This window comes from Odocoileus virginianus, chromosome 5, assembly GCF_023699985.2.
Source record: "Odocoileus virginianus isolate 20LAN1187 ecotype Illinois chromosome 5, Ovbor_1.2, whole genome shotgun sequence".
NCBI classification, from domain to species: domain Eukaryota; kingdom Metazoa; phylum Chordata; class Mammalia; order Artiodactyla; family Cervidae; genus Odocoileus; species Odocoileus virginianus.
In genome coordinates this window covers 71859927-71884292 of record NC_069678.1, presented here as the reverse complement: position 1 = coordinate 71884292, position 24366 = coordinate 71859927, and the positions used below count along the sequence as shown (strand labels likewise).

Here is a 24366-nt window from a genome sequence, read left to right as displayed (position 1 = left end):
GGTTTAGATGAGGTCATGAGGGTGGGGCCTTGATGGTAGGATTTGTGTCTTTATGAGAAGAGACACCAGATATCTTTTTCTCTCTCTCTTTGTCAGGTGAGAGCACAGTGAGAAGGTGGCCTTCTGAAATTCAGCAAGAGAGCTTTCACTGGCAGCCAAATCATCAGTACTTTGATCTTGGACTTCGCAGCTCCCAGAACTGTGAGAAATAGATCCTTGTTGTTTAAGCCACCCAGTTTATGGTACTTTGTTATGGCAGACGCTGACTAAGACCATAGGAATCAAATTGCTCAAGGACATGGTCAGTCTGATCTTTGAGGAGGGTATATCTTTAGGGGGAAGGCTGATGACAGGGAACATTTGAATGATTACAATGTTGTTCTCTGTGGTCCTGACTTTCTATTCACTGAACATCCTTCTGGAGGCAGGTCAGAGGAGAAAAAATATTCTAGCTCCTTAGCAGTTCCACACCTTGTCAGTAAGGTCAAGGGTATTAGGTTTTATGGGCTCCCCTCATGACTGAGACAGTTAAGAATTTGCCTGCAATAGAGAAGACTCTGGTTCTATCTCTGGGTTGGGACGATCCCCTGAAGAAGGGAATGACTACCCACTCTAGTATTCTTGCCTGGAGAACTCCATGGACAGAGGAGCCCAGCAGGCTTCAACCTATGGGGTCACAAAGAGTCAGACACAACTGAGCAACTTTATACTTTTACTTTCTTCATTACAATTTATATATCAGTCCTACCTAGGTCCTTCTCACCCCCTGACTACTGACGGAATAGAAGCCACTGTGTCAGCCTTCTGAACTGGTCAGTCTTACTTCCCTATTAGTGTCCTGACTGCTTTAAAAAAGTAAGGAAACCACCACGCTATGCTCACTCCTGGGTTGCCATGCCAGCACCCAAAACTTTATTCTAGCTCTGCCCAAATGCAGACTACACTCTCGCCAGTGATAATGAGGCTGGCAATGATGATGAAAAGTGGTTTTGTTGAGTCTTTTGTACTTGATGATTCAATTTACTTTAAACAAACAAAACCAAGACTGCCAAGCCTGGAAGCTTCGTGGAAAGCTTTCTGCAAGGATAATGTATAGTCAAGTAAAATGTGAAGAATGAATGGGGAAAACAGAGGAAAATTCCAGGTAGAGGGAATAGCACAAGTAAAGGTTTAGAAGTTGGACTTGGAAAAGTGCATTCTGGGAACTCAGTTTGGAATGGCTGAGGCAGAATGGAACACCAGCTTGGGCAAGAGAAGGTAGCAGACAGTTGCTTTTGCTGGGGAAGTGATGGACAAGGTGCTCAAAGAGGGGGCCAGCAAGGTTCTGAGAGAGGTGGAAGCATCATCTTCCATATCCATCAGTCTTGCCAGATTCTCTCTGGACACCTGCCCTTCCACTGACCTGGGCTGAGTTAAATATGGATGGACGGATGTGTGTGGGAGCTCAGTCGTGTCTGACTCTTTGTGACCTCATGGACTGCAGCCCACCAGGCTCCTCTTTCCATGGAATTTTCCAGGCAAGAGTTTTGAAGTGAGTTGCCATTCCCTACCCCAGAAGATCTTCCCAACCCAGGGACTGAACCCAGGTATCCTGCATTGCAGGCAGATACTTTATCACTGTGCTACCTGGAATTCAGTGAATTCAATAGAATTGCCCTTTTGATTAGAGCAAGAAAATCCCACTATGGACACTGTGTTTGATTGGAGCCTGTGCTGTTCACATTGTAGGAAAAGAGGTGGCGATATAGTGAGGTAAAAAGAAGAAAGATGAGAGAAATAAGAATTTTTTTTGAGTGCCAGTAGTGGCTAAACTTTACCATGGCAGACCTGTTATCCACATTCTGTCATTTGATTTTGGAACCTCAACATTTGAAGCCCTATTTATGGTTAAGGAGATTCAGAGAACTTCAGGGGCTTCTTGCCCAAGGGAGAAAGTAGTGGAAACTGAATTTGAACCAGGTTTTGTCTTGCTCAGCTTTCTCAGGATGTTTGAACCTTTAAGAGGTCTTAGTTGACATTCTTATTTGATAAACAATGTGTTGTGTGACTGCAGTGAGTCACTCACCCTCTCTGAGCCTCAGTTTCTGGATCTGTACATCTGTCTCCTTGTAGGTTATGCCCATTCACTCCTATTCTTCCCTTTGGATTCTTACAGAAATCTAATTTTCCTGACTCATGGTAATCCTTTAAAAACACAGTGTACTTTCCCCAAGTACTCTCATTTTCAGGCTAAAAATTCTTTCAATTGCTTTTTTCTCCCCGCTTTTTGATTCTTCACAGTGAATCATGTGGTTGCTCCAAAAGCTAATGATTTGTTAGGTTGTACTGAAATAAATATAGCACCTGAATTAAAGGAGGGGACACTTTAACTTCTGGTTGTACCACCTCTGGCATAAAAAGATTCAGCGCTGAGACTATGAGGTGTGAAGAAACCAGAGAAATAAGTGAACATTAGAAAAGGACCTCTCAAAGAACTGGTCTTCCTGATAGAGGAATGTAGAAGTAAAATGGACCTCTCTTTATCCTTTTAAATAGTTTTCTCCAGAGTCCCATTCAAAACTGTAACCTTAGAGGGCACACAAAATCTCACACTGAAATCCTAGGAAACTTCAAACCTGTGAAGGCACACAGCTAAGTGACTGGGGAATGTACAGTAGGGAGGGTCTATGCTGACCAAAGGTGCAGAGATTTTCATGAGCTTTTATTCAACTTTTGGCAGCTTTTATTCAACTTGGTCTTTAAACTGTAAAATGGGTTGATATTAAGTAATATCCAGTACCCACTGGGCATGAACTAGGCTCTGTTATTAGCTGGGCTTGAGAAATGCTTCTCTTTCTCTGGACTTCTGTTTCTTCATTTGCCAAATGAAAGCATTAGATTAGACTCTGGGAAGGCCATTTGATTGTATCATGTAAACGTGGCAACTCAGTGAGGCATCATGTTGAGAAAAAGTATGAGACTATGTCAGGGCTCAACAATAAAGAGCTTTGTAAGTGGTGAGTGATATTACTCAGGACAGCAAGTGACAATCCACATGGAACTGCTATAAATAAAAAGAGAATGTATTGGCTCACTAACAGGGTTTCTCACAGGGAGAACTGCCTGAGACCCAAGGAAGGGCACACAAGTTGTTGAAGTTCTTCCCTCTCCGTCTCTTGGCTCTGCCTGATTTTGGTTGGTTGTTTTTCCACACAGGCTCTTTTTATTGGGTGGGCAATGTGGTTGCTGGCAGTCCCAGACATGTGGATGCTTCTAACTTAGCAATCTTGAGGGAAAGAGACATCTTTCTATTTAACTTTGGTATAAGAGCCCTGGGTGGCTTCTGATTGGATAGGTTTTGGTAATTTGTCCATATCCAAACCAAAAAATATGGCCGGGAGAGAGAGTACTTTAGTCCTGGGTCATGTGTTCTCAGTCTTGTGCCAGGGGGCGGAGCACTGTGATTAACAGCCCCAACTAGACTTTATAGCATGAGGAGGTACATTCTGTCTTGTCTGTAAGCTTTTGATTTCTCCATAAAATCAGAATGAGAGCCTTGCTGGGTAGAGTCTTCTTGAAGTGAAGTGAAGTGAAGTCGCTCAGTCGTGTCTGACTCTTTGAGACCCCATGGACTGTAGGCTCCTCTGTCCATGGGATTTTCCATGGCAAGAATACTGGAGTGGGTTGCCATTTCCTTCTCCAGGAGATCTTCCCAACCCAGGGATTGAACTTGGGTCTCCTGCATTATAGGCAGACGCTTTACAGTCTGAGCCACCAGGTAAGTCATTCTTAGATGCAGGTTTTCCCCTTTTATCACTTTAAATACATTGTGCTACTCCCTTCTGGCCTGCAGAGTTTCTGCTGAAAAATCAGCTGATAGACTTATGGGAGTTCCCATGTATGTTATTTGCTGCTTTCCTTTTGGTGCTTTCCCCCTGATAGCTCAGTTGGTAAAGAATCCACCTGCAATGCAGGAGACACTGGTTCAATTCCTGGATTGGGAAGATCCCCTGGAGAAGGGATAGGTTACCCACTCCAGTATTCTTGGGCTTCCCTTATGGTTCAGCTGGTAAAAAATCTGTCTGCGATGAGGGAGACCTGGGTTCGATCCCTGGGTTGGGAAGATCCCTTGAAGAAGGAAATGGCTGCCCACTCCAGTATTCTGGCCTGGATATTTCCATGTATAGTCCATGGGGTCACAAAGAGTCAGTCATGACTGAGCGACTTCCACTTTCACTTCATCCTAAATTGTGGTTGTTTTGATTACACTGTGTCCTGGTGTGCTCCGCCTTGGGTTAATCTTCTATGGGGCTCTCTTTCCTTGCCGCCCTTACTAGGGTGACTATTTCCTTTCTCGGGTTAGGGAAATTTTCAGCTCTTATCTTTTCAAATATTTTCCCTTTCTCCCCCTTCTGAAGCTCCTACAATGCAAATATTAGTGCACTTGACATTGTCCTAGAGTTTTCTTAAACTGTCTTCAGTTCTTATCATTCTTCTTCTTTTTTCTTTCCAGTGGCAGTGATTTCCACTACTCTGTCTTCTAGCTCACTGATCCATTCTTCTGTATCATTTAGCTTAATACTGATTCCATTTGGCATGTGTTTTAAAACTAATTTTTATTGGAGTATGATTGCTTTACAATGTTGTACTAGTTTCTATTGTACCCTTCTGGTGTATTTTTAATTTCAGTTATTGTGTACAAGTTTTTAACATAGAGTTAGAAAATATAGACAGTAATTCTGTTTGACTGTTCTTTATGCAGAGAGCAATTCTATTTGAATTCTGTTTGTTCTTTATATTTTCTAACTTTTTGTTAAAAACTTTAATCTTCTTTCTTTGTACGTCTTTCTCTTGCTAAGCTCTTTGATCATCTTTTCAATCATTTCCCTGAATTCTTTCTCAGATAGCTTGCTTATCTCTGTCCCACTTAGTTCTTCCTCTGGGGTTTTACCTTATTCCTCTGCCACCTCATGTCATCTAAATTGCCATTTATATTTTTATGTATGTGGCATCTTAGTTACATTTCTCAACCTTGGATGAGTTGCCTTCTGTAGGAGACATCCTATGCATCCCAGCAGTGTATTCCCCTTTTGTCACTCAAGCTGTATGCTCTAGGAGTTCCCCCTATAAGCACTGCATGGGTTCTTCTGTTGTGGTGGGTTGACTATATGTGCAGTCTGGTAGGATTGGTTGGCTCCTAGCCTGGTTGTTTGCTAGGTCTTGCCTGGTGCAGATGCTGCTGCCTACTCTTTAGCAGAGCTGATCATGAGGTGGCTGATTGTGGAATCCTAGGGGGTCCTGGGCTAAGTGCTGGCTTACTTTGGGGCATAGTCAGGGTCCTGAAGACTCTGAGGCTGTTGCCCACCTACTGGCAGCTGGTGAAGCCAGGTCCTGTAGATAGTGCCAGTTAGTTAGAACCAACAGGCAATTGGTTCCTGGAGTCTGGCTGCAGGGCCCAGGGATCCCAGGGCTCGTTTCAGATTGTTCATAGAGTGGGGGTGGGGGGATGGTTTCTGCCACATTGGGGTATGGGGTTTGCGGTGTCCCAAAGGTTGTGTTGGCATGTCAGTGGGCAAGGCCATGGTCCAGCTGGTCCCAGGGTAGAGTCTGGCCTTTCTTATGGGGTCATAGCTTTCTTGCTTCTCATGCCTGCCCCTTGGTGGGTGAGGCTGGTCTAGAATCTTGTGCTGGCTTACTGCGTGAGGTGCTGGTGCTTTCCCACTGGTGGAGCTGGATCTTTACCCTCAGGTGGGCAAGGCCAGGTCTAAGGGCATGTCTAGAGGCAGCTATGGGCTCTTTGGTCTTCAGGCAGCCTGTCTGCTGATGGGTGGGGCTGTGTCCCTGCCTAGTTAATTGGTTAGTTTGAAGCATCCCAGCACTGGTACTTGCCGGCTGTCGGGTGGGGCCAGGTCTTGGTGTTAGAGCCAGTATGTCAGTAACCAGGAGTGTTTACATGGTTGAATGTTCCAAAATATGTCTGCTATCAGTGTCTTAGTCCCCAGGGTACACTGTAGCTGCGCACCCCTCCCCCCACCTTTCCAAGAGACTCTCTAAGACCGGGTATGTTGGCCCAGGTGCCTATTGAATTACTTCTTTTGCCCTGGGTCCCAGTATGTGTGAGGTTTTGTGTACACCCTTTAAAAGTGAAATCTATTTCCCCAAGTCCTGTGTTCAGTTCAGTTCAGTTCAGTCACTCAGTCATGTCTGACTCTTTGTGATCCCATGGACTGCAGCACACCAGGCTTCCCTGTCCATCACCAACTCCTGGAGCCTACTCAAACTCATGTCCATTGCATTGGTCTTGCCATAAAACCATCTCATCCTCTGTCATCCCCTTCTCCTCCTGCCTTCAATCTTTCCCAGCATCAGGGTCTTTTCCAATAAGTCAGTTCTTCACATCAGGTGGCCAAAGTATTGGAGTTTCAGCTTCAGCATCGGTCCTTCCAATGAATACTCAGGACTTATTTCCTTTAGGATGGACTGGTTTGATCTCCTTGCAGTCCAAGGGAGTGCAGTCCAAGAGAGACAACCTGTAGACAAATCCTATCACCATAGAACTGGAGACTTCGAGCCACATGGAGAGCAGTCCTGGTTCCCTTACCTTCCTGCTCCTGCCTGGGTACCACTTCCTAACAAAGTCTCTTGCTTTGTCAGCACATGCTCAGTTACTTCAGTCGTGTCTGACTTTGCGACCCTATGGACTGTAGCCCACCAGGCTCTTCTGTCCATGGGGATTCTCCAGGCAAGAATACTGGAGTGGATTGCCATGCCCTCCTCTAGGGCATCTTCCTGACCCAGGGATCGAACCCACATCTCTTAAGTCTCCTGCATTGGCAGATGTGTTCTTTCCCACTAGGGCCACCTGAGAAGCCCATGGTGATGGGATTAGTATCCAGGTTGTTTCTGGTCAATCATTCTGACTCAGGGTCCATCCTGCTGGCGCTTGTATTGTTCAGCCAAAATGGATTCCAGTGAGGATTCTGGGAGATGGTAGACATGTGGTATTTCCTTTTGACCTTTCCGAAATTCTTCCAGTTGGTGATGGCTTGTTAGTTCTTGCTTTGGTAAGAACTGGTGCTTTGGCAGCCATATCTCCTCAAACAATTCATTTCTGAGTGTTAGACAAGAACCCACTCTTGGGTGGAAGGATTTCCCCTTCCTGCAACAGTTCCATCTTTATATCTTTAGTGTAGAAGAGTTTTTCTCCTAGATTCCAGTCTTTGTTTTAAAAGAAAGCCAAGGAGGGAGTCCCGGCAGAAGGGGTTTGGAAAAGCCACTGAAGCAGAAGGAAGCCTGTGAGTGGGAGGCAGTTGGTATCACACAGGCCACGTGTTCTCCATCATAGGATAAGATAAGTCCTTACAACTCTTCAATTCTATTCTTATGTGTCAATAGCTCAAGTAAATGGCATAGCAAATTGTCACTCAAGAGGCCTGCATGTACTTTCAGCATGACTTGTTGGTGTTGTTTAGTTGCTAAGTTGTGTTTGCCACCTAATGAACTGTAGCCCTCTCTAAGCCAGGCTTCAGCAATACGTGAACTTCTAGATGTTCAAGCTGGTTTTAGAAAAGGCAGAGGAACCAGAGATCAAATTGCCAACATCCACTGGATCATCCAAAAAGCAAGAGAGTTCCAGAAAAACATCTATTTCTGCTTTATTGACTATGCCAAAGCCTTTGACTGTGTGAATCACAATAAACTGTGGAAAATTCTGAAAGAGATGGGAATACCACACCACCTGACCTGCCTCTTGAGAAACGTGTATGCAGTTCAGGAAGCAACAGTTAGAATTGGACATGGAACAACAGACTGGTTCCAAATAGGAAAAGGAGTACGTAAAAGTTGTATTTGTCACCCTGCTTATTTAACTTCTATGCAGAGTACATCATGAGAAATGCTGGGCTGGAGGAAGCACAAGCTGGAATCAAGATTGCCAGGAAAAATATCAATAACCTCAGATAGGCAGATGACACCACCCTTATGGCAGAAAGTGAAGAAGAACTAAAGAGCCTCTTGATGAAGTGAAAGAGGAGAGTGAAAAAGTTGGCTTAAAGCTTAACGTTAAGAAAACTAAGATCATGGCATCTGGTCCCATCACTTCATGGCAAATAGATGGGGAGACAGTGGAAACAGTGTCAGACTTTATTTTTCTGGGCTCCAAAATCACGCAGATGGTGATTACAGCCATGAAATTAAAAGACACTGACTCCTTGGAAGGAAAGTTATGACCAACCTAGATAGTATATTATAAAGCAGAGACATTACTTTGCCAACAAAGGTCTGTTTAGTCAAGGCTATGGTTTTTACAATAGTCATGTATGGATGTGAGAGTTGGACTATAAAGAAAGCTGAGCGCTGAAGAATTGATGCTTTTGAACTGTGGTGTTGGAGAAGACCCTTGAGAGTCCCTTGGGCTGCAAGGAGATCCAAGTAGTCCATCCTAAAGGAGATCAGTCCTGGGTGTTCATTGGAAGGACTGATGTTGAAGCCAAAACTCCAGTACTTTCGCCACCTGATGCAAAGAGCTGACTCATTTGAAAAGACCCTGATGCTGCAAAAGGTTGAGGGCAGGAGGAGAAGCGGACGACAGAGGATGAGATGGTTGGATGGCATCACCAACTTGATGGACATGGGTTTAGGTGAACTCTGGGAGTTGGTGATGGACAGGGAGGCCTGGCGTGCTGCGATTCATGGGTCGCAAACAGTTGGACATGACTGAGCGACTGAACTGAACTGAACTGAACTGTAGAGCGCCAGGCTCTTCTGTCCATGGGTTTTCCCAGGCAAGAACACTGGAGTGGTTTTCCATTTCCTTCTCTGGGGATCTTCCCATCCCAGGGATCAAACCCTGCACTGACAGGCAGATACTTTACCACTGCCATACTGGGAAGCCCCTCTAGCGTGACTGATAGCCATCAAATGGATGGTGAGATCAGCCAATGACTTTCTTCACTCTTGGCCTCAATTTATTCATTTTTGGTCATTGTTTTGTTTTGCAGTTTATGTTTTTAAATTGAAGAGGTTTCTTTTGTCTCAGACATCCTCTCAAAATGCCCTTCTTCTCTAATATCACCATCCCTTCTGAGCTAAGCCTGTGCAGGACCAGCAGGACTCTGCACCCTCTGCCCAGCAGGAGGGGCGTCTCTGAGTCTGAGTGGCTTGCTGGTATCTGGGGTGAGCTCTATGAGCCCCAGCCCACTCCCACCCTTCTATGTTGGCTCTATCTGTTAGCTGGATGCCACCTTGTACTTCTCTGCCTTCACTGAAAAGACAGTTTGTCCCACAGCTCTGAACCGGTAGCTTACTTTTAGTGACCACCTGGATCTGGAGTTGAGCCAGCCCTGGCCCCCTCCTCATGAAACGTTAAGGTGAATCACTCTGAATGTGCACATTTGCAAATGGCACAGAGAGAAGGAATCTTCTGGGTTCCTGCCCTATCCAGGCTGATTTCTTTGCTTCAGGCCCTGCTCTCTCCAGCTCATTATTTGATCAGTTTTTTCCCCCACCTTGCAACCATTCCCCAGTTGCTGCTGGGCGATTTACTGAGTGACACCTGTGTCCTGGCTCCTTGTTCCTCTGAAGAATGAGGTTTTGGTGAACAAACAGCAATTGTAACTTGTTTCCTTCAGTCCTGTGGGACTCGAGGTTATTTGAGTTTAGAGGTGCACAAAGACTTTATAAACGCCCTGGATTTATAGCCACGATTGGCTGCGCTTGCTCTGTTGCCTCATAGCACGTGAGGTGTAATGGCCTGATTCGGGATTGGGCAGAGGAGCCTGGGCTGCCTTGCTCCAGACACCTGTATGAGACAAAGTTCAGCTGGAGAGAGCGGCAGTTACTCATCCCCCAGGCTCAGCATTCAGTGACTTCACTACCTGGAAACAGGCTCCAAAGCTCTGGCCAAAGCACAGGGTAGGAGACTGATAGATATTTCAGGCACTGCCGAAACTGCCAGCAAAAACAGAGGGAAGCAAGGGAAGCAAATGTTTTCTATATGCCTACCTTTGAATTGAGTTTCAGTGTCACAATATCCTAGTAAAGCCACGTGCATCCTGGTTTTATTGAGGAGAAGGAAACTGAGGCCAGGGGAATGAAGACACACAGCTGGGATATGTTCACCTGGCTCAGAGATCACCTCTCAGAGGGTAGGTCTTGAAGCATCGACTGACGTGAGACCACACAGCCTGCCCAGCCAGCCAGTCTGGACTCTGAAGGCCATCAATCTGATTCTTGGATTCTGGTTGCAAGTCTGTGCGTGCTAAGTTGCTTCGCTTCAGTCATGTCCAACTCTTTGCAACCCTATGGACTGTAGCCTTCCAGGCTCCTCTGTCCATAGGATTCTCCAGGCAGGAATACTGGAGTGGGTTGCCATGCCCTCCTCTAGGGATTCTTCCTGATCCAGGAATCCAACCTGTGTCTCTTATGTCTCCTGCATTGGCAGGAGGGTTCTTTACCATTAGTGCCACCTGTGTAAATTGGAGCAATTAGGCATCCTGAGAATCTGGCCAAGTGGAAAGTGGGGAGATGAAAGGTCACAGGAGCTGGTTGGGGAGTCTTGCCAGGTTGCTTAGCACTAGTGACCCCCGCAGGAATGCAGGGCTGGCTTCTTTAGCAAACCCAGAGAGACTTGCTCTTTCCTCTTCACATCAAAAAGAGGCAGTAGAGAGCAGTAACTTCTAGTTTTCTTGCCCTAGAAAAGCCTCCTTTTGTTCTACTTGGTTTTTTGAGGCGAGCATGTTCATTCACTTCTCTGAGCCTTAGTTTCCCCATCTAATTGGGGATGACAAGCCCCACCCCACAAAAATTCCTCCCATTGGTTTTTCAGAAGGTATTAAGGTTGTGGATTTAAATCACTTTGTCAATCAAGTATGGACCCACCTATTTGAGTTTTAATGTCTTCTCAACTTTGTCTTTTATGCAAATTTCCTTTAAATCCTTTCCAGAAGTAGGGGGGTTATTATGAAAAGACAAATACAAATAAAAGACATGATTGCTATAAAATTTTACTTGACTGTTGTTCTGAGAAAATACGTTTTTTAAAATCTTGAAATTATCAATAATTTTTGGACACATAGATTATGAGTGATACTCATTCACTTGAGAAACACCTAACGGTATCCTCTATGTGCAAGGATACAATCCCTGCCCTCGTGGAGCTTACATTCAAGTGGGAGATATTGGCCTTGACCTCCTGAGTTTAAACACATGGGCTTGAGTGCACCATTAAACTATTCAATTTTAATCATGATAAATGCTAAAAAGAAGGACCGACTATCCCAAGAACGTAGCGTAGGGAGACCTAGCCCACATTTGGAGGGTTAGGAAGAGTGAAGTTTGAAATGAAATCTGAAAAGTATTTGGGATTGGTAGGTGAAGTGGAAAAGGAATAATAATTCCAGGCTTTGGCAATAGCAGTTGCAAAGGCCCTGAGGTGTGAGAGTAAAAAGGAAGGTCAGTGTACTCGTACCACCAGGAGCACTTCTGTCTTAAGACTGGAATATTCAGGACTTTTCTATGAGGAAAAATAACCACTGAGATTATTGGGTAGATTGTAGGTATAGAATTTTATTTTTTAGCATTGTTGTAGATCAAAATCAACCTGGTCAGTTTTAGGATTATAAAAATGTATTTAGTATAATTTTCTACACTTATATGATGATAGTATTTCACATAAGAATAATGACACAGAGGAAAAATTTTATTTGGGGGAGCAATGTTTTAAGGACTACCACCTCAAAGCTGAGTTTTCCTCTTTAATTTCCCATTCTGCCCCTCCTGGCCTTGATATCATCAATGGCTCCACATTGCTTCATGACTGGTTTATTTTTCAAGACTTGTTTCTATCACTCTCTCTCTTTCATTGCTCTCTGTTCTCCAGAGTCAGACTCCTCCCTGTTATTGCCAAACCCTGTCCCTCACTGTTTCCACATCTCAGCTTTGACCAACTCATTTCCTTGCTTACTTTGTCTTTTTCTTCCCTTCTGAATAAAATCACAGCTATCATCCAGGCCCAGGTGAAGTGCTACCTCCTCCTTGAATCCAAAGCAGAACGGATGCCGGGCCATGACGTTCTGAAGCACACTCCTCGTGGCCATCCTCTACCAGGAGCATGCGCTCTGCCTCCCGTCAGGTCATTTCTGTCCCAGGCCTGTCTCTCAGGAGACTGTGAGCTCTTTCAGGATGCAGACTGCCTTCACTTAATCTCTACATCCTCCTTCAGGATAGTTCAGTGTAGAGCATACTGCGGTGCAGGACACATTAACCGATGCTTCATCCCAGTTGAATTTAATAGTTGACCAAGAGAATTTCCTCTAAAGCTTGAAGGTTGATAAGGAATTTTTGCCAAGGGATGTTTTTCACTTAAGAGTAAGTTTTCTCAATTTTATTTTTAATATTGGGTTGGTCGCATCTTTGTGTCTATAATGGGGTTTGTTAACAGAAATTAAGCTAAATGTATATAATAGAATACTATGCCACCATTAAACATGGTGTAGAAGCATGGGCTAAGTCACGTCAGTTGTGTCCAACTCTGTGTGACCCCATGGACTGTAGCCCATCAGGCTCCGTTGTCCAGGCAAGAATACTGGAATGGGTTGCCATGCCCTCCTCCAGGGGATCTTCCTGACCCAAGGATCGAACCTGCATCTCTTATGTCTTCTGCATTGCCAGGCAGGTTCTTTACCACTAGTGCCAACTGGGAAGCCCCAGGTAGAAGCATACATACTGAAAAAGATGTTTGTAATATTGACAAGTGAAAAAAAAGGTTCTAAGAGCATATGTGTGTTGTGTCCCTCTTACTGCTGAAATTCAGCTGGGGGAGCAACTTGGGGCAGTGACCTGTGAGGAGCAGCAACAGGTGACGTGGGTGTAGGCAGTGGCAGGCACTGACAAACGTGTGAACTGGCTTGGGAGCCTGTGTGGGACACTCTTGAAGATGTCCAGGGATACTGAGCGGGGGGGAACCTCGGAAAGAAGTCCAGGGGCCTGGTGACAGGCAGGTATAAGCTATCAAGTCAGCAGGGTGACTATTCATCTACCTGAGTTGACCCCTCCACACCTGGTAAGACATGGAGGATATTTGGGTTACATTTACTTGATAAATTATATCTGCACAAAGAAAAGCCTAGAAAAATAGACTTCAAGGTTAACAATGGCTGTATCTGAGTAGATGGATAAGTGCTTTTTCTTTTCTTCATTTTGGTATCTGTATATTTCCTGATTTTCCTGAAAGGAGCATGTGTTGCCTTTATTAAAAAGGAAAAAAACCCAATAAAAGTTGTTTTGAAAAAAAATCAAATTACAAAACACACGTTGCCTGGGGACATGCTTAGGAGCAGAGCCATTTTAAACTAAGCGGTGGCCAAAGTACAAACTGTTACAGCGATGGCCACTGATGATCGCCTCTCTCGTTCCCCGTGGTCAGAGAACTTAGCGCGAGTTCAGTCCCCTGCAGTGTGCTTGCATGATGCCAGGACCACGTGTGCACCGTCCATCAGCCGAACACACTATCTTTCTGCACAGTCCTATCAGCGTCCACTTCACAGGCTCCTTCCAGAAGAAACCACTGTTGCCATTCTCTCTCTAGTTGACTCCTCCTGTTTCCTGAACCTTGCTGACCAGAAGAGGGAGTAGTGAGGGTGGGAGGGGCCAGTGTAAGTCATGTGGCCAAGGTTCCAGCATTTGATGTGCAGTGGTGAGGCCTGGGTAGCCAAATGCTTGAGAAGTCACTGTTTTCAGCACCATCCTCAGCAGATCATCACTCATCCTTGGCTCTTGATTTTTAATCCCTTTATTTCCTGTTGGAGTTCAAGGCCTTCTTTGGGTGGCAGCTTGTTTGGCAAGGGTCCTGGTAGCCTGCCAAGTTCCTGCAGCCTGGTCTAGCCTGGATCATCTCCCTGGTACCCTCTGACCACTGGGTGACCACATCCCCTGGAAGCTGATGCTACCATGTGTCCGACTCATGGTCCCTGGGTTCTTATTACTGTGCTTGGGCCACTAGATTGGACCCTGAGCATCCTGACACCTGCTGGATTTGCATTTGACTTTACCACACCAGAAGCAAGGTTGAGTGGAGAGGACACTCAGTCTTGAGCCAGAAAGCCCGACAGGATCCGTTTCCCAGCTTCTCTCCATGAGCTTACCTGGCCCCCCTTCTCTCATTTCCTGTGCTTGAACAACGTTGGCCCTCTTTTTGTTTCTTGAACCCGATAAGCTTATTTGTAACCCAGGGCTTCTGCATTCACTTGCTGTTCTCTCTCCCTGGGTCTCTTCATCTGGTGATTCTTTTCCATCACTGGGTCTCAGTTCAAAGTCACTCTCACTGAGAGGCCTTCCCTGCTCACTGCCAAGGTAGCCCCTCCAGGCTTTCTCTCTTCCAGGGGTTGGCAATTTTGCACAGTGAAATATAGATAGTGAATGTTTTAGGCTTTATGGGGCATGGGCCATCTCTGTTTCCTGTTCTCCTTTGCTTTCTTTATAACCCTGAAAAATCTCAAAGCCATTCTTAGCTAGCAGGTTGATGTAAACACAGACCATAGGTGAGACTGGGGCCCTGGGCTATATTTTGATAATCCCTGCTACAATTGATCACCATATGGAATAATCTTGCTCATTTATGAAGTTGGTATTGTTGGTCTCTCCCGAAAGAGGGTAGGAAATATGTCTGACTTGTATCTCTGGTGTCTGGTACAGGACCTGGCATATTGTAGGCCCTCTATACACTTTTGTTGGGAGAATGAATGAATGAATGAATGAATGAATATTTTTAAGAGGATGATGAACTTGGGCCTGAATCTGTACCTGCCTTCTTGCTGTTGTTCAGTCATTAAGTTGTGTCTGACTTTTTGAGATGCCATGGACTACAACATGCCAGACTTTCCCGTCCTTCACTATCTCCTGGAGTTTGCTCAGATTCATGTCCTTTGAGTAAGTGATGCTATCTAATTATCTCATTCTCTGCCACCCTCTTCTTCTTTTGCCTTGAATCTTTCCCAGGATCAGGGACTTTTTCAATGAATCAGCTGTTCGCATCAGATAACCAAAATATTGGAGTTTCAACTTCAGCATCAGTCCTTCCAATGAATATTCAGGATTGATTTCCTTTAGAATTGACTGGTTTGATATCCTTGCTGTCCAAGGGACTCTTAAGCATCTTCTCCAGCACCACAGTTCAAAAGCATCAATTCTTCAGCGCTCAGCCTTCTTTATGGTCCAACTCTCACATCTGTCCGTGGCTACTTTAAAAACAATAGCTTTGACTACACAGACCTTTGTCTGACTTTTAGTAGCTTAATTTGATGTTCTAATTTTAATCTTGTTAAAAGGACAGTAATGAAAGCTGCCTTGCTGCGTTGTTGGAGTGATGAGTTGTGTGTGCACGTGCTCAGTTGTATCTGAGTCTTTGCAACCCCATGGACTGTAACCTGCCAGGCTCCTCTGTCCATGGGATTTTACAGGCAAGAATACTGGAGTGGGTTGCCATTTCCTTCTCTAGGGGATCTTTGCGACCCAGGAATTGAACCCACACTTTCTGTGTCCCCTGCATTGGCAGGCAGGTTCTTTACCACGGTGCTACCTGGGAAGCCCCAGAGGACACCAGCAGAGCACCCAGCCAGGATCAGCTCTCAGTCAGCAGCAGTTCCCTTCTGCTTAGCCCCTTGGGCAGGCTTCCAGCAGAGAGAGCATCTCCCACCCAGTCTGCAGCCTGCCTTGTCCCCACTCCCTCACCTTCCCCTCAGACCTCCCTCACCCAGGCCCCAGTGGCCCTTGCTGCATGGCTCTCCAAGCATGACACATCTCTTGGAGCAGCAGAGTGTTTACAGCAGAAAGAGCTGCACGAAGCTGGGATGAAGGCCACTGGGATGATTGATGGAACACGGGGGTACAGAGCTATCCCTGTGGGTGTGCTGATCCCTTTGGATTTAGAGGGTGGCCCCGACCCCTCCGATTCCCTGGCCAGGCCTGGCTCTGGTTCTGTCATTCCCTGGATTCTTAGAGGAGAGATGGGAGGAGACCTCATAGCCAATGCAGAGCTTCTGACCACCTCCCTGTGGAGCTTTTTGCCGTTTCAGCTCCAAGCAACTGGCAGGAGATCCCTGCAGTGTATGTACTGCCCAGCTGCAGCCACCTAGAGGTCTTGGAGGAATCCCACAATCCTGGAATGTCAAGCCAGAAGGGAGCTGCAAGAACCTTTGAGAAGCCTTCAAGTGGCCGCATCTGTCATCGCACCATCCAACCTTGTTCGTTCTCCTATGGGTCTGGCCCCTCTGTAGCTGTGATGGTTCCTCTATCCATCTTCTTCTGACTGCCAGAGTCCCCTCTAAGTCTAACCAGGCCAGACCCCGCTTTTAAGCCCCACCTCTTGATGGATCCCCACTGCCACTGGACAAAGTCTAAATCCTTAGCCTGTTCTCAGATGCTGTCCACAGTCTGGGGCCCATCTACCTTTCCCTCCCACCTGTCACTCACCTCCCCCCACTGTCTGTTCCCCTTCCCTGGGCTCCTCCTGTTATAGCCTTTCTGCTTGGTAATATCAAATGCCACCTCTTCTGGGTTATCCTTTCCTCCCCAGGATCTCCCAGCCTCTCACTAGACATCTGCTGCTGCTGCTGCTAAGTCGCTTCAGTCGTGTCTGACTCTGTGTGACCCCATAGACGGCAGCCCACCAGGCTCCTCTGTCCCTGGGATTCTCCAGGCAAGAACACTGGAGTGGGTTGCCATTTCCTTCTCCAAAGCATGAAAGTGAAAAGTGAAAGTGAAGTCACTCAGTCGTGTCTGACTCTTAGCGACCCCATAGACTGCAGCCTACCAGGCTCCTCCATCCATGGGATTTTCCAGGCAAGAGTACTGGAGTGGGGTGCCATTGCCTTCTCCCCACCAGGCATCTAGGGTCACTCTATTGTAGCCCTAATTCACAGTATGAATGACTAACAGACATCAGCTGTTTACACATGCTGGTCTTCCCACCACCCTCAGTGCTTTAAGGACTAACTTGGCTGCTCACAACCACCCTGCAAGGCAGGTGTTTATCTTACTTCTATATAGGTAAGACAAGTGAGGGACTAGGCTGTGAAGTTGTTGCCCCAAGTCACATGCTCATGAATGGTAGAGCTTGCACTGGGGCCCAGAGTTTACCTGATGCGCGGAGGTCATGAAGCTGGTGGGCAGGACCCCTGTCTAAGAAGCCCCTCTCCCTGAAGGCAGTATCTGGAGAGAGAAGTAACTGTATAGTATACAGACCACCCAGACCACCCCAGAGTTAAGCAGGTCCCAGAAGGGAACATGTGGCTCCAGGTCGCTCTGGGTGCTCATGCTAGGTCCCATGTGCCCATTTCCCTTTGTCTTGGAGAAAGATGTTCATGGTTAGAAGTGGACCTTGCTTCTGAGATGGGCTTGACATTGGCAGTTGCCCCAGTTCGTGCCTGCTTAGTCCTTAGCCTCCACCAGTGGACTCATGGGCTAGATGGTGCCTCTTCACAGACCAGCAAAGGTGACTGACAGTGTCCGCTGATCAGGATGGGCTCTAGGACCTCTCTGTAAACTAGCACCCTTGAGGTATATGTGTATCTTTCATAATGGATTGTATCTACAAGCCTGATAAACTCTCCCTCTTTCCCCAGAACCTTCAGTAGCTCCCCAGTGCCTCCTGAATTAAGCTCAATCTCTGCATCCTGGCTTTCAAGAATTTTCCCAGTCTGGGTGCTGCTTATCTTTCTGCTACACCCATAAATGTCCTTGAAGTTATAGTCAACTGGGACTACTTGCTGGAGGAAGTGGTTGGGGGTAAGGTTTAAGGGAGCTTGCAACCCCACACCTACATCTCATGTCAGTTTTCCTGGCTTCCTTGGGTGGCCTTCGCTTCATCATTCCAAAACCTAAGCCATTTCCAGGATAACATGCTGTCTCTCTGGCCTCCTGTAGACTACTCGCCACCCTCCCCCCCACCTCTCCCCGCCACCCCCCAAGTCCTGCAAATAGTAGAAAGACATGAAGAGTGTCATGGTCTCTATAGGGGAAGAGGGGAAGAGAGAGAGAAGTTTGTACAATGCTGGGACATACTAGGGTCTTTGAAAATTTGGTCCTCTTTATTCTTCTTTCTATTGTGTTTCCTTTTACTCTGCTAGAGGAATTCTATTTAGGTGACTTAATGTGTCAACTGAGTGAGATCCAGAGGCAGTTCTGCTGCTGTTGTTTTTAGTCGCTAAGTCATGTCTGACTCTTTTCGACTCCATGGACTGTAGCCTGCTAGACTCCTCTGTTCATGGGATTTTCCAGGCAAGAATACTGGAGTGGGTAGCCATTTCCTTCTCCAAGAGGCAGTTCAGGTGGAGCCAATGTTCCTTCATGAGAGTCCCGAGTTCCATGTCAGTGGTCCTCAGGGATGCCCCTGTCCAAGGACACCTTCTTTCCTTTCACTCAGCTCAAGAGCCTTTAGGGTCCATGGTCAATTCCATCAGAGCACAAGCTGTAGCCTCTGCTGACAGGGAGGCTTGGGGGAGGGTTGCGGGTCTCCCGACAGGTATGCTGTGGTCTCTTAGCAAATATAATTTTCACAGGACAGATGTTTTCTGCTGGTGGAAAAAGAAATAATAAGCATGCTGGGACCCCCCACTTCCATGGCTGGAGTGTTGCCAGCGCTAAATCAACAGCTCTCTTTCGAGTGTGTACACACATTCTTCCTGCCTGGTCAGTGGCTGAAGGCCACCCTGGGTCTATGCAGAAGTGTGTGTGTGTGTGTGTGTGTGTGTGTGTGTGTGTGTGTGTGTAGGGGACATATGGCCAGACCCCAACTGGCCTCAGCCTTAATTCAAAAAGTGCCTCCTCCTCCAGGAAGCACTCCTATGATGCCTCAGCTAGAAGTGATGAACCCTCTTTGTACTTAGAGCTTCCCACCCAGTTTTCTGGGAGGCCTTGCAAAAAGGGTGAAGCTAGCATAGTGGAGACACACAGAGTTGACTTTGGGTTCCAGTGTCCTTGTTTAAGAACCAGTGCTCTTGGGAAATGCACTTCCTTGTTCGTAGCCCCCATTACCTCACTCTAGGATAGGAATAACTATGCCCACCTGTTGGGGTTGTCCTGGGGATTTAATGAACTAACGTGGGCACCTGGCAGAGAGAAGGCCCTCAGTGCAGGGGAATCTCCCACCCCCTTCACAGCTGCCAGCTCTGCCAGGGCACCACCCACATCCTCCTCCCCTCGCCTCTGGCTGTGTTGGCTTTGGCACCTCCTCGAGGACAGAAATGAGAACATATAAACCTTGGGGAGAGCGGTGTACACTTGACGTGTAGCTGGAATGGAGAAGGATTTGGCATCACAATGAAAACCCAGTGACAGACTTGATTGTTGTCAAGGCATGGTTGCTGTCTTCATTCATTGTTCAGTTTTTCAAATTAATTTTTATTGGATATAGTTGCTTTATGATGTTGTGTTAGTTTCTACTACATGGCCAAGTGAGTCAACTATATGTATGCATTATTGTTCATTTATATAGTAAATATGTTTCTAGTTCAAGCGACTTGATTGTGAGCTTCCTGCCTTGGGAGTGGCGTCTTTTGGTCCCCTCCTGCACCCTGCCCACAGTGCCCATGACTGATGTATGGGTGGAAGGTGCTGCGTTTACTCTCTCCCCTCAATTTCCCCTGTGTCGGAAGAATAAAGAATTCTTTGGTGCCTGGCTGCCCATACCCACCCGTCTCCCCCAGGAACATGAAAGAGGGCAGGCAGCTGCTTTCATTTCTAATTTGTCTCCAGTGGAATTATCCAGAAGGTGGATTTTAAGGGTTTCCTGGAGACAGAAATGCTACCTGCCCTGTGGCCTGGCCTGAAGGGGAACTTTTCATGAAATACGGCCCAGGTACTTGATGTCGCCTGGACAGAATAATGAAACACTTCTTGCAGGCAATTTAGGAGTCTGAGAAACTGGGCAGCTGACTTTCAAAGGCAGACGCCAAAGTGTCAGCAGACTTCTCTTAAGGGTCAAGGCTGAGAGGAAAACCTGCCTGAGGCTAAATGAGGGGAGGTTTGGATTTGGGCTGTGAGTGATGGATTTCATTTCGAGCTGTTGGCACTTTGGCCACACCTCTCTCCTGAATTATTAGGAAAGGACTGGGCTTCAAATCACAGGCCTGGGTATGAATCCAGATTCTACTACTTGCTGTGTGATCTTGGGAAGTTGACCTCTCTGAGCATCAGTGTTCTCAGAACTGAAATTAAAATAACACCTTCACCTCTGATAACTAATAGAAAGATTAAATGTGAAAGTGTCAAGTGCATAACAGGAAGTCAAAGCTTTTTTTCCTTCTTTTTCTTTTTCCCCCTTAATTATATGCTACAAGTTGGGGCTTTCCCAGGTGGTGCTAGTAGTAAAGAACCCACCTGTGGGTTTGATGCCTGGGTCATGAAGATCCCCTGGAGGGTATGGCAATCCACTCCAGTATTCTTGCCAGGAGAATTGCATGAACAGAGGAGTCTGGCAGTCTACAGTCCATAGTGTCACAAAGAGTCGGACACAACTGAAGTGACTTCGCACGAATATATGCATATGCTACAAGTCAGGGGACCTGGAGCTTTGCACTGGTCTCATCAAAAACTCCATGGCCCTTGGTCAAGGCTTTTGTTTTTTCTAGGCTTCATTTCCTAGATCCAGTAATAAAAATTATCCTTTACCAGAGGTTTGGTGCTGGTTTACTTGCTAAGTTGTGTTTGACTCTTGTGATCTCATGGATTGTAGTCCATCAGAATCCTCTGTCCATGGGATTTTCTAGGCAAGAATACTGGAGTGGGTTGCCATTTCCTTCTCTGGGGATTTTCCCCAACCCAGGGATTGAAGCCGGGTCTCCTGCACGCAGGCAGATTCTTTACCAACTGAGCTACCAGGGAAGCCTAGAGGCTCACTATGTGCTTGGCACTGTGAAAAATGCTTCATGTGTCCCTTGCATCCTTCCTTCTTCCCAACAAAGAGTGGCCCTCCACACCCGTGGGTTCTGCATCTGTGGATGCCACCAATATTGTGTTGTCTTAGGTACTAGTAATAAGTATAATAAAAAGTAATAAGTAATCTAGAGATGATTTATTGATTACTATAAGTAATCTAGACAGTGTTCATAGCCTATGCACAAATATGACTCCACTTTATTAATATAAGGGACTTGAGCTTCCTCAGATTTTGGTCCTGGAATCAATTCCCCAGACACTGAGGGAGAACTGTATATATTGAGCACCTACTATGTTCTATGCACATTATCAGTCACCAGGATATAGCAGTGAACATAATGGACAAAATCTGATGTTCTTACATTTATATCCTTGCAGAGCAGTCAGGAAATAAATAAAATATGTAAGTAATGTTTGTATTATGTTGGATGGTGAGTGCTGTAGAGAAAAATAAAGAACTGAAGGGCATAGGGTCTGCATGTTGGATTTTAAATAGAGAAGGGGGTCAGGTAAGGCCTGATGAGAGGGTGACTTTTCACACAGATGTGAAGGAGGTGAGGGAGCCAGCATCTGCCTGGGGGTTGGTGGTGGCTTGGCAGCAGGGAGAAGAGCAAGTGCAAAGGCCCTGATGATGCGGGGATGTGCCTGCTGGACTCAAGGACCAACCAGGAGCCATGCGTCTACAGGGGTCGAGCAGAGGGGGCGGGGCTGCCAGAGGAGCATAGGCTTGGTGATTCCATGGTGCCTGGTTGGCCAATTCAAGAGCTTGTGCTTTTTCTCTGAGATGGGAAGCCAGTGATGTGCATTTCTTTCTTTTTCTTTTCTTCTTCCCTCCCTCCCTCACTTCATTCCTTTCGTTTTTACTTTAACCAGATTTTTATTACACAAAATTTTCTTATCTTTACCTTTCTTAAGAAGCTTTCGGTGCCTCTCCCAGGGAGCTCCCAACAATGAAACCTTTTCCTAGATTCACCCCAAACCCCAGCACTCCCTCTTCCGCTCTCATCTCTCCATGTTCATCTTCCCATCTGAGGGTTTTGTGCTGAAAGGCAATGAAATCGTTGCTTACATTTTAAAAGAATCCTCTATCATGTCAGTTAACCTTTCAACTACTAGAGTGGTTGTGTGTGCTATAATCCCTGATTAAGTATTTTTTTGGATAATGTATACTATTAAAATTCATTATATTAAAGAGGCATTATGGGCTGGAACTTGTCTCAAAAGATAAAAACAGTTTATGCATTTAACGTTTACTGAGCATGCTAGCTGCTGGAAAGATGACAGAGAGGAAAACCCGGGAACGGGAGTTTCTGCCCTCAGGCTGCTTATACGCCAGTGGTTTGATGTGTGATACAGTGGCTTACACAGAGAAGAGATATGAGGGGAAAGGACTCTCGGTGGAACAAGTATGAGGGGATCTTGATGAAGACCTCACAGCAGGACAAGCAAAGGTCCCGGGTGGGAGCACCTGGAATCCACTTAGCTCACTGGAGTGGGAGAGTGGAGGAGGCCACCAAAGGATTTTTAGAGCCATGGGAGGTTTAATTTACTGGAGGTTTAATTTAATTTAATGGAATTTAGAGCCATGGTTTAATATACTCAAGTAGACTCAGAGATATTTTACTAGCGGAGGAGAGGTAGAAGTGAGATGACGGTAAGGAGGGGGAGGCAGGAAACAGGCATTAGATGCCCATCAGCAAGAACAGGTAAGAGCAGGCGAGGATGAGAGAGACCCCAGGGGCCTGGTGCTGAAGGTGTGTGGTTCTCACAGGCCAATCTCCAGATTTCACCCTGTTGGCAACTGTGCTCGATTCCTGGCTTAGGAAATGGTCCTTCTTAAGAAGACAGAGAAGAATCTGAAGTGGAACTTGACTGAAGCTGGGAGTACCAGGTTTAAGTCCGGGAGTAGCTCAATCTCTTTCTTCAGCTGCCGCCACCTCTCTTCAGATTCACGAATTTGATTCTCTATTGCTGCTTGAAAATGTGCAAGTGTGTCTTCAAACAATCTCCAGTCAAAAAGTGAAGTACTGATTTTGTCAGTTTGATTCTGAAGTAGTATCATCCATGAATCTTTCCTGAATCAAATGAAGTTTGTCTAATATTTCTTCAAGTAAATTACCAAGAAGTCCTGCTTCTTTACATTTCTTAATAAAAGCAGCTCTCACAATTGCACCTGTGTGTCTGCCGTCCATTTCCTTATTCAGTGCCATTCTTTCAGGTGGCTGTACATGATTGCCTGTTGAGAGAGGTCTTCTCTTTCCTCTTTTTGTTTTCACTCCTGAAAAGTAGGCCTGTCTTGGTTTGGTCTGCTCACTGTAGTGAGAATGGAAGACAAGAGACAAAGGCTTTACTAACGGTAGATCATTTTGATCATGTTGTTGGCAAAACACTTTATAAACTCCTTTAAGTTCATCAGCTTGTAGAACTGTGTAGTCATTCTTGGCACAGAAAAAGTGGTAATTCTTGAAACAGGATTTTAAGTCACATCCCACCGTGTCTCCTGTTTTCTCACAAAGCATGTATTTCAACTTCCTTCCTCTCTTGATTTCTTTCTTTACTGATTCCACATCAAAATTTCTATCATTATTATATGGGTCATGGTCCTCACATTCCATAAGTGCCAAGGAATACAGCAAACAGTTTTCATGAGCAGCTATATTCTCTGACTGTGCAAAGTACAGGGCACTACACTTGAGGTCTTTGGGGCAGAGCGCACATATCCTTTTTTGCAACCTTTCTGCAACCTGGAAGCCCGTGTCCTGCATGGCCCGCTCTGCGTCCGTACCGCCCCTTGATTAAGTATTAATAGTTCCTTTCCACATAAGAAAAGGATAAAAAAGGTAAAAACAGAGATACCAGTCCTATTGGATTAGAACCTTGTTTAGCCTTAATAACAACCCCCGCCCCCCTAAAGTTGCTATCTCCAAAGATAGTCACATTGAGCATTAGGGCTTAAACATGTATATTTGTGGGGTGTGTGTATGTGTGTTAGTCACTCAGTCGTGTCTGACTCTTTGTGACCCCATGGACAGGTTCTTTTGTTCATGGAATTCTCCAGGCAAGAATATTAGAGTGGGTAGCCATTTCCTTCTCCAAGGGCCTTCCTGACCCAGGGATAAAACTTAGGTCTCCTTCACTGCAGGCATATTCTTTACCATCTGAGCTACCAGGGAAACATATATTTGTGGAGGAGGATACAGTTCAGCCCATAACTCATAAAATGTCTTTTTCATCTATATACTTTCAACATATTTGTGTTTTAAAATTTAAAGTGCATCACTTATAGAGAGAATATTCTTGAATCTTGCTTTTTAATCTAATTTTTTAAAATCTAATTGTCATTCTGTTTTTTTTTAATTGGGGAGTTTTACATTTAGTAAGACTATAAATATGTTTAGGTTTAAGATTATCATTTTGCTATTTGTTTTCATTTGTTTGTTTTTTGAGGATTGTTTC

At 45.7% G+C, this 24366-nt stretch overlaps 1 protein-coding gene across 1 annotated transcript; it reads right to left on the bottom strand.

Moving 5' to 3' along the window:
- Positions 1 to 22746: 22746 nt before the first annotated feature.
- PHF11 (PHD finger protein 11) lies at positions 22747 to 23675 on the bottom strand. Its single transcript, XM_070467186.1, is given in 3 exon segments — positions 22747 to 22804; positions 22806 to 22949; positions 22951 to 23675. Coding segments are annotated over 3 exon segments (927 nt in total).
- Positions 23676 to 24366: the final 691 nt, after the last annotated feature.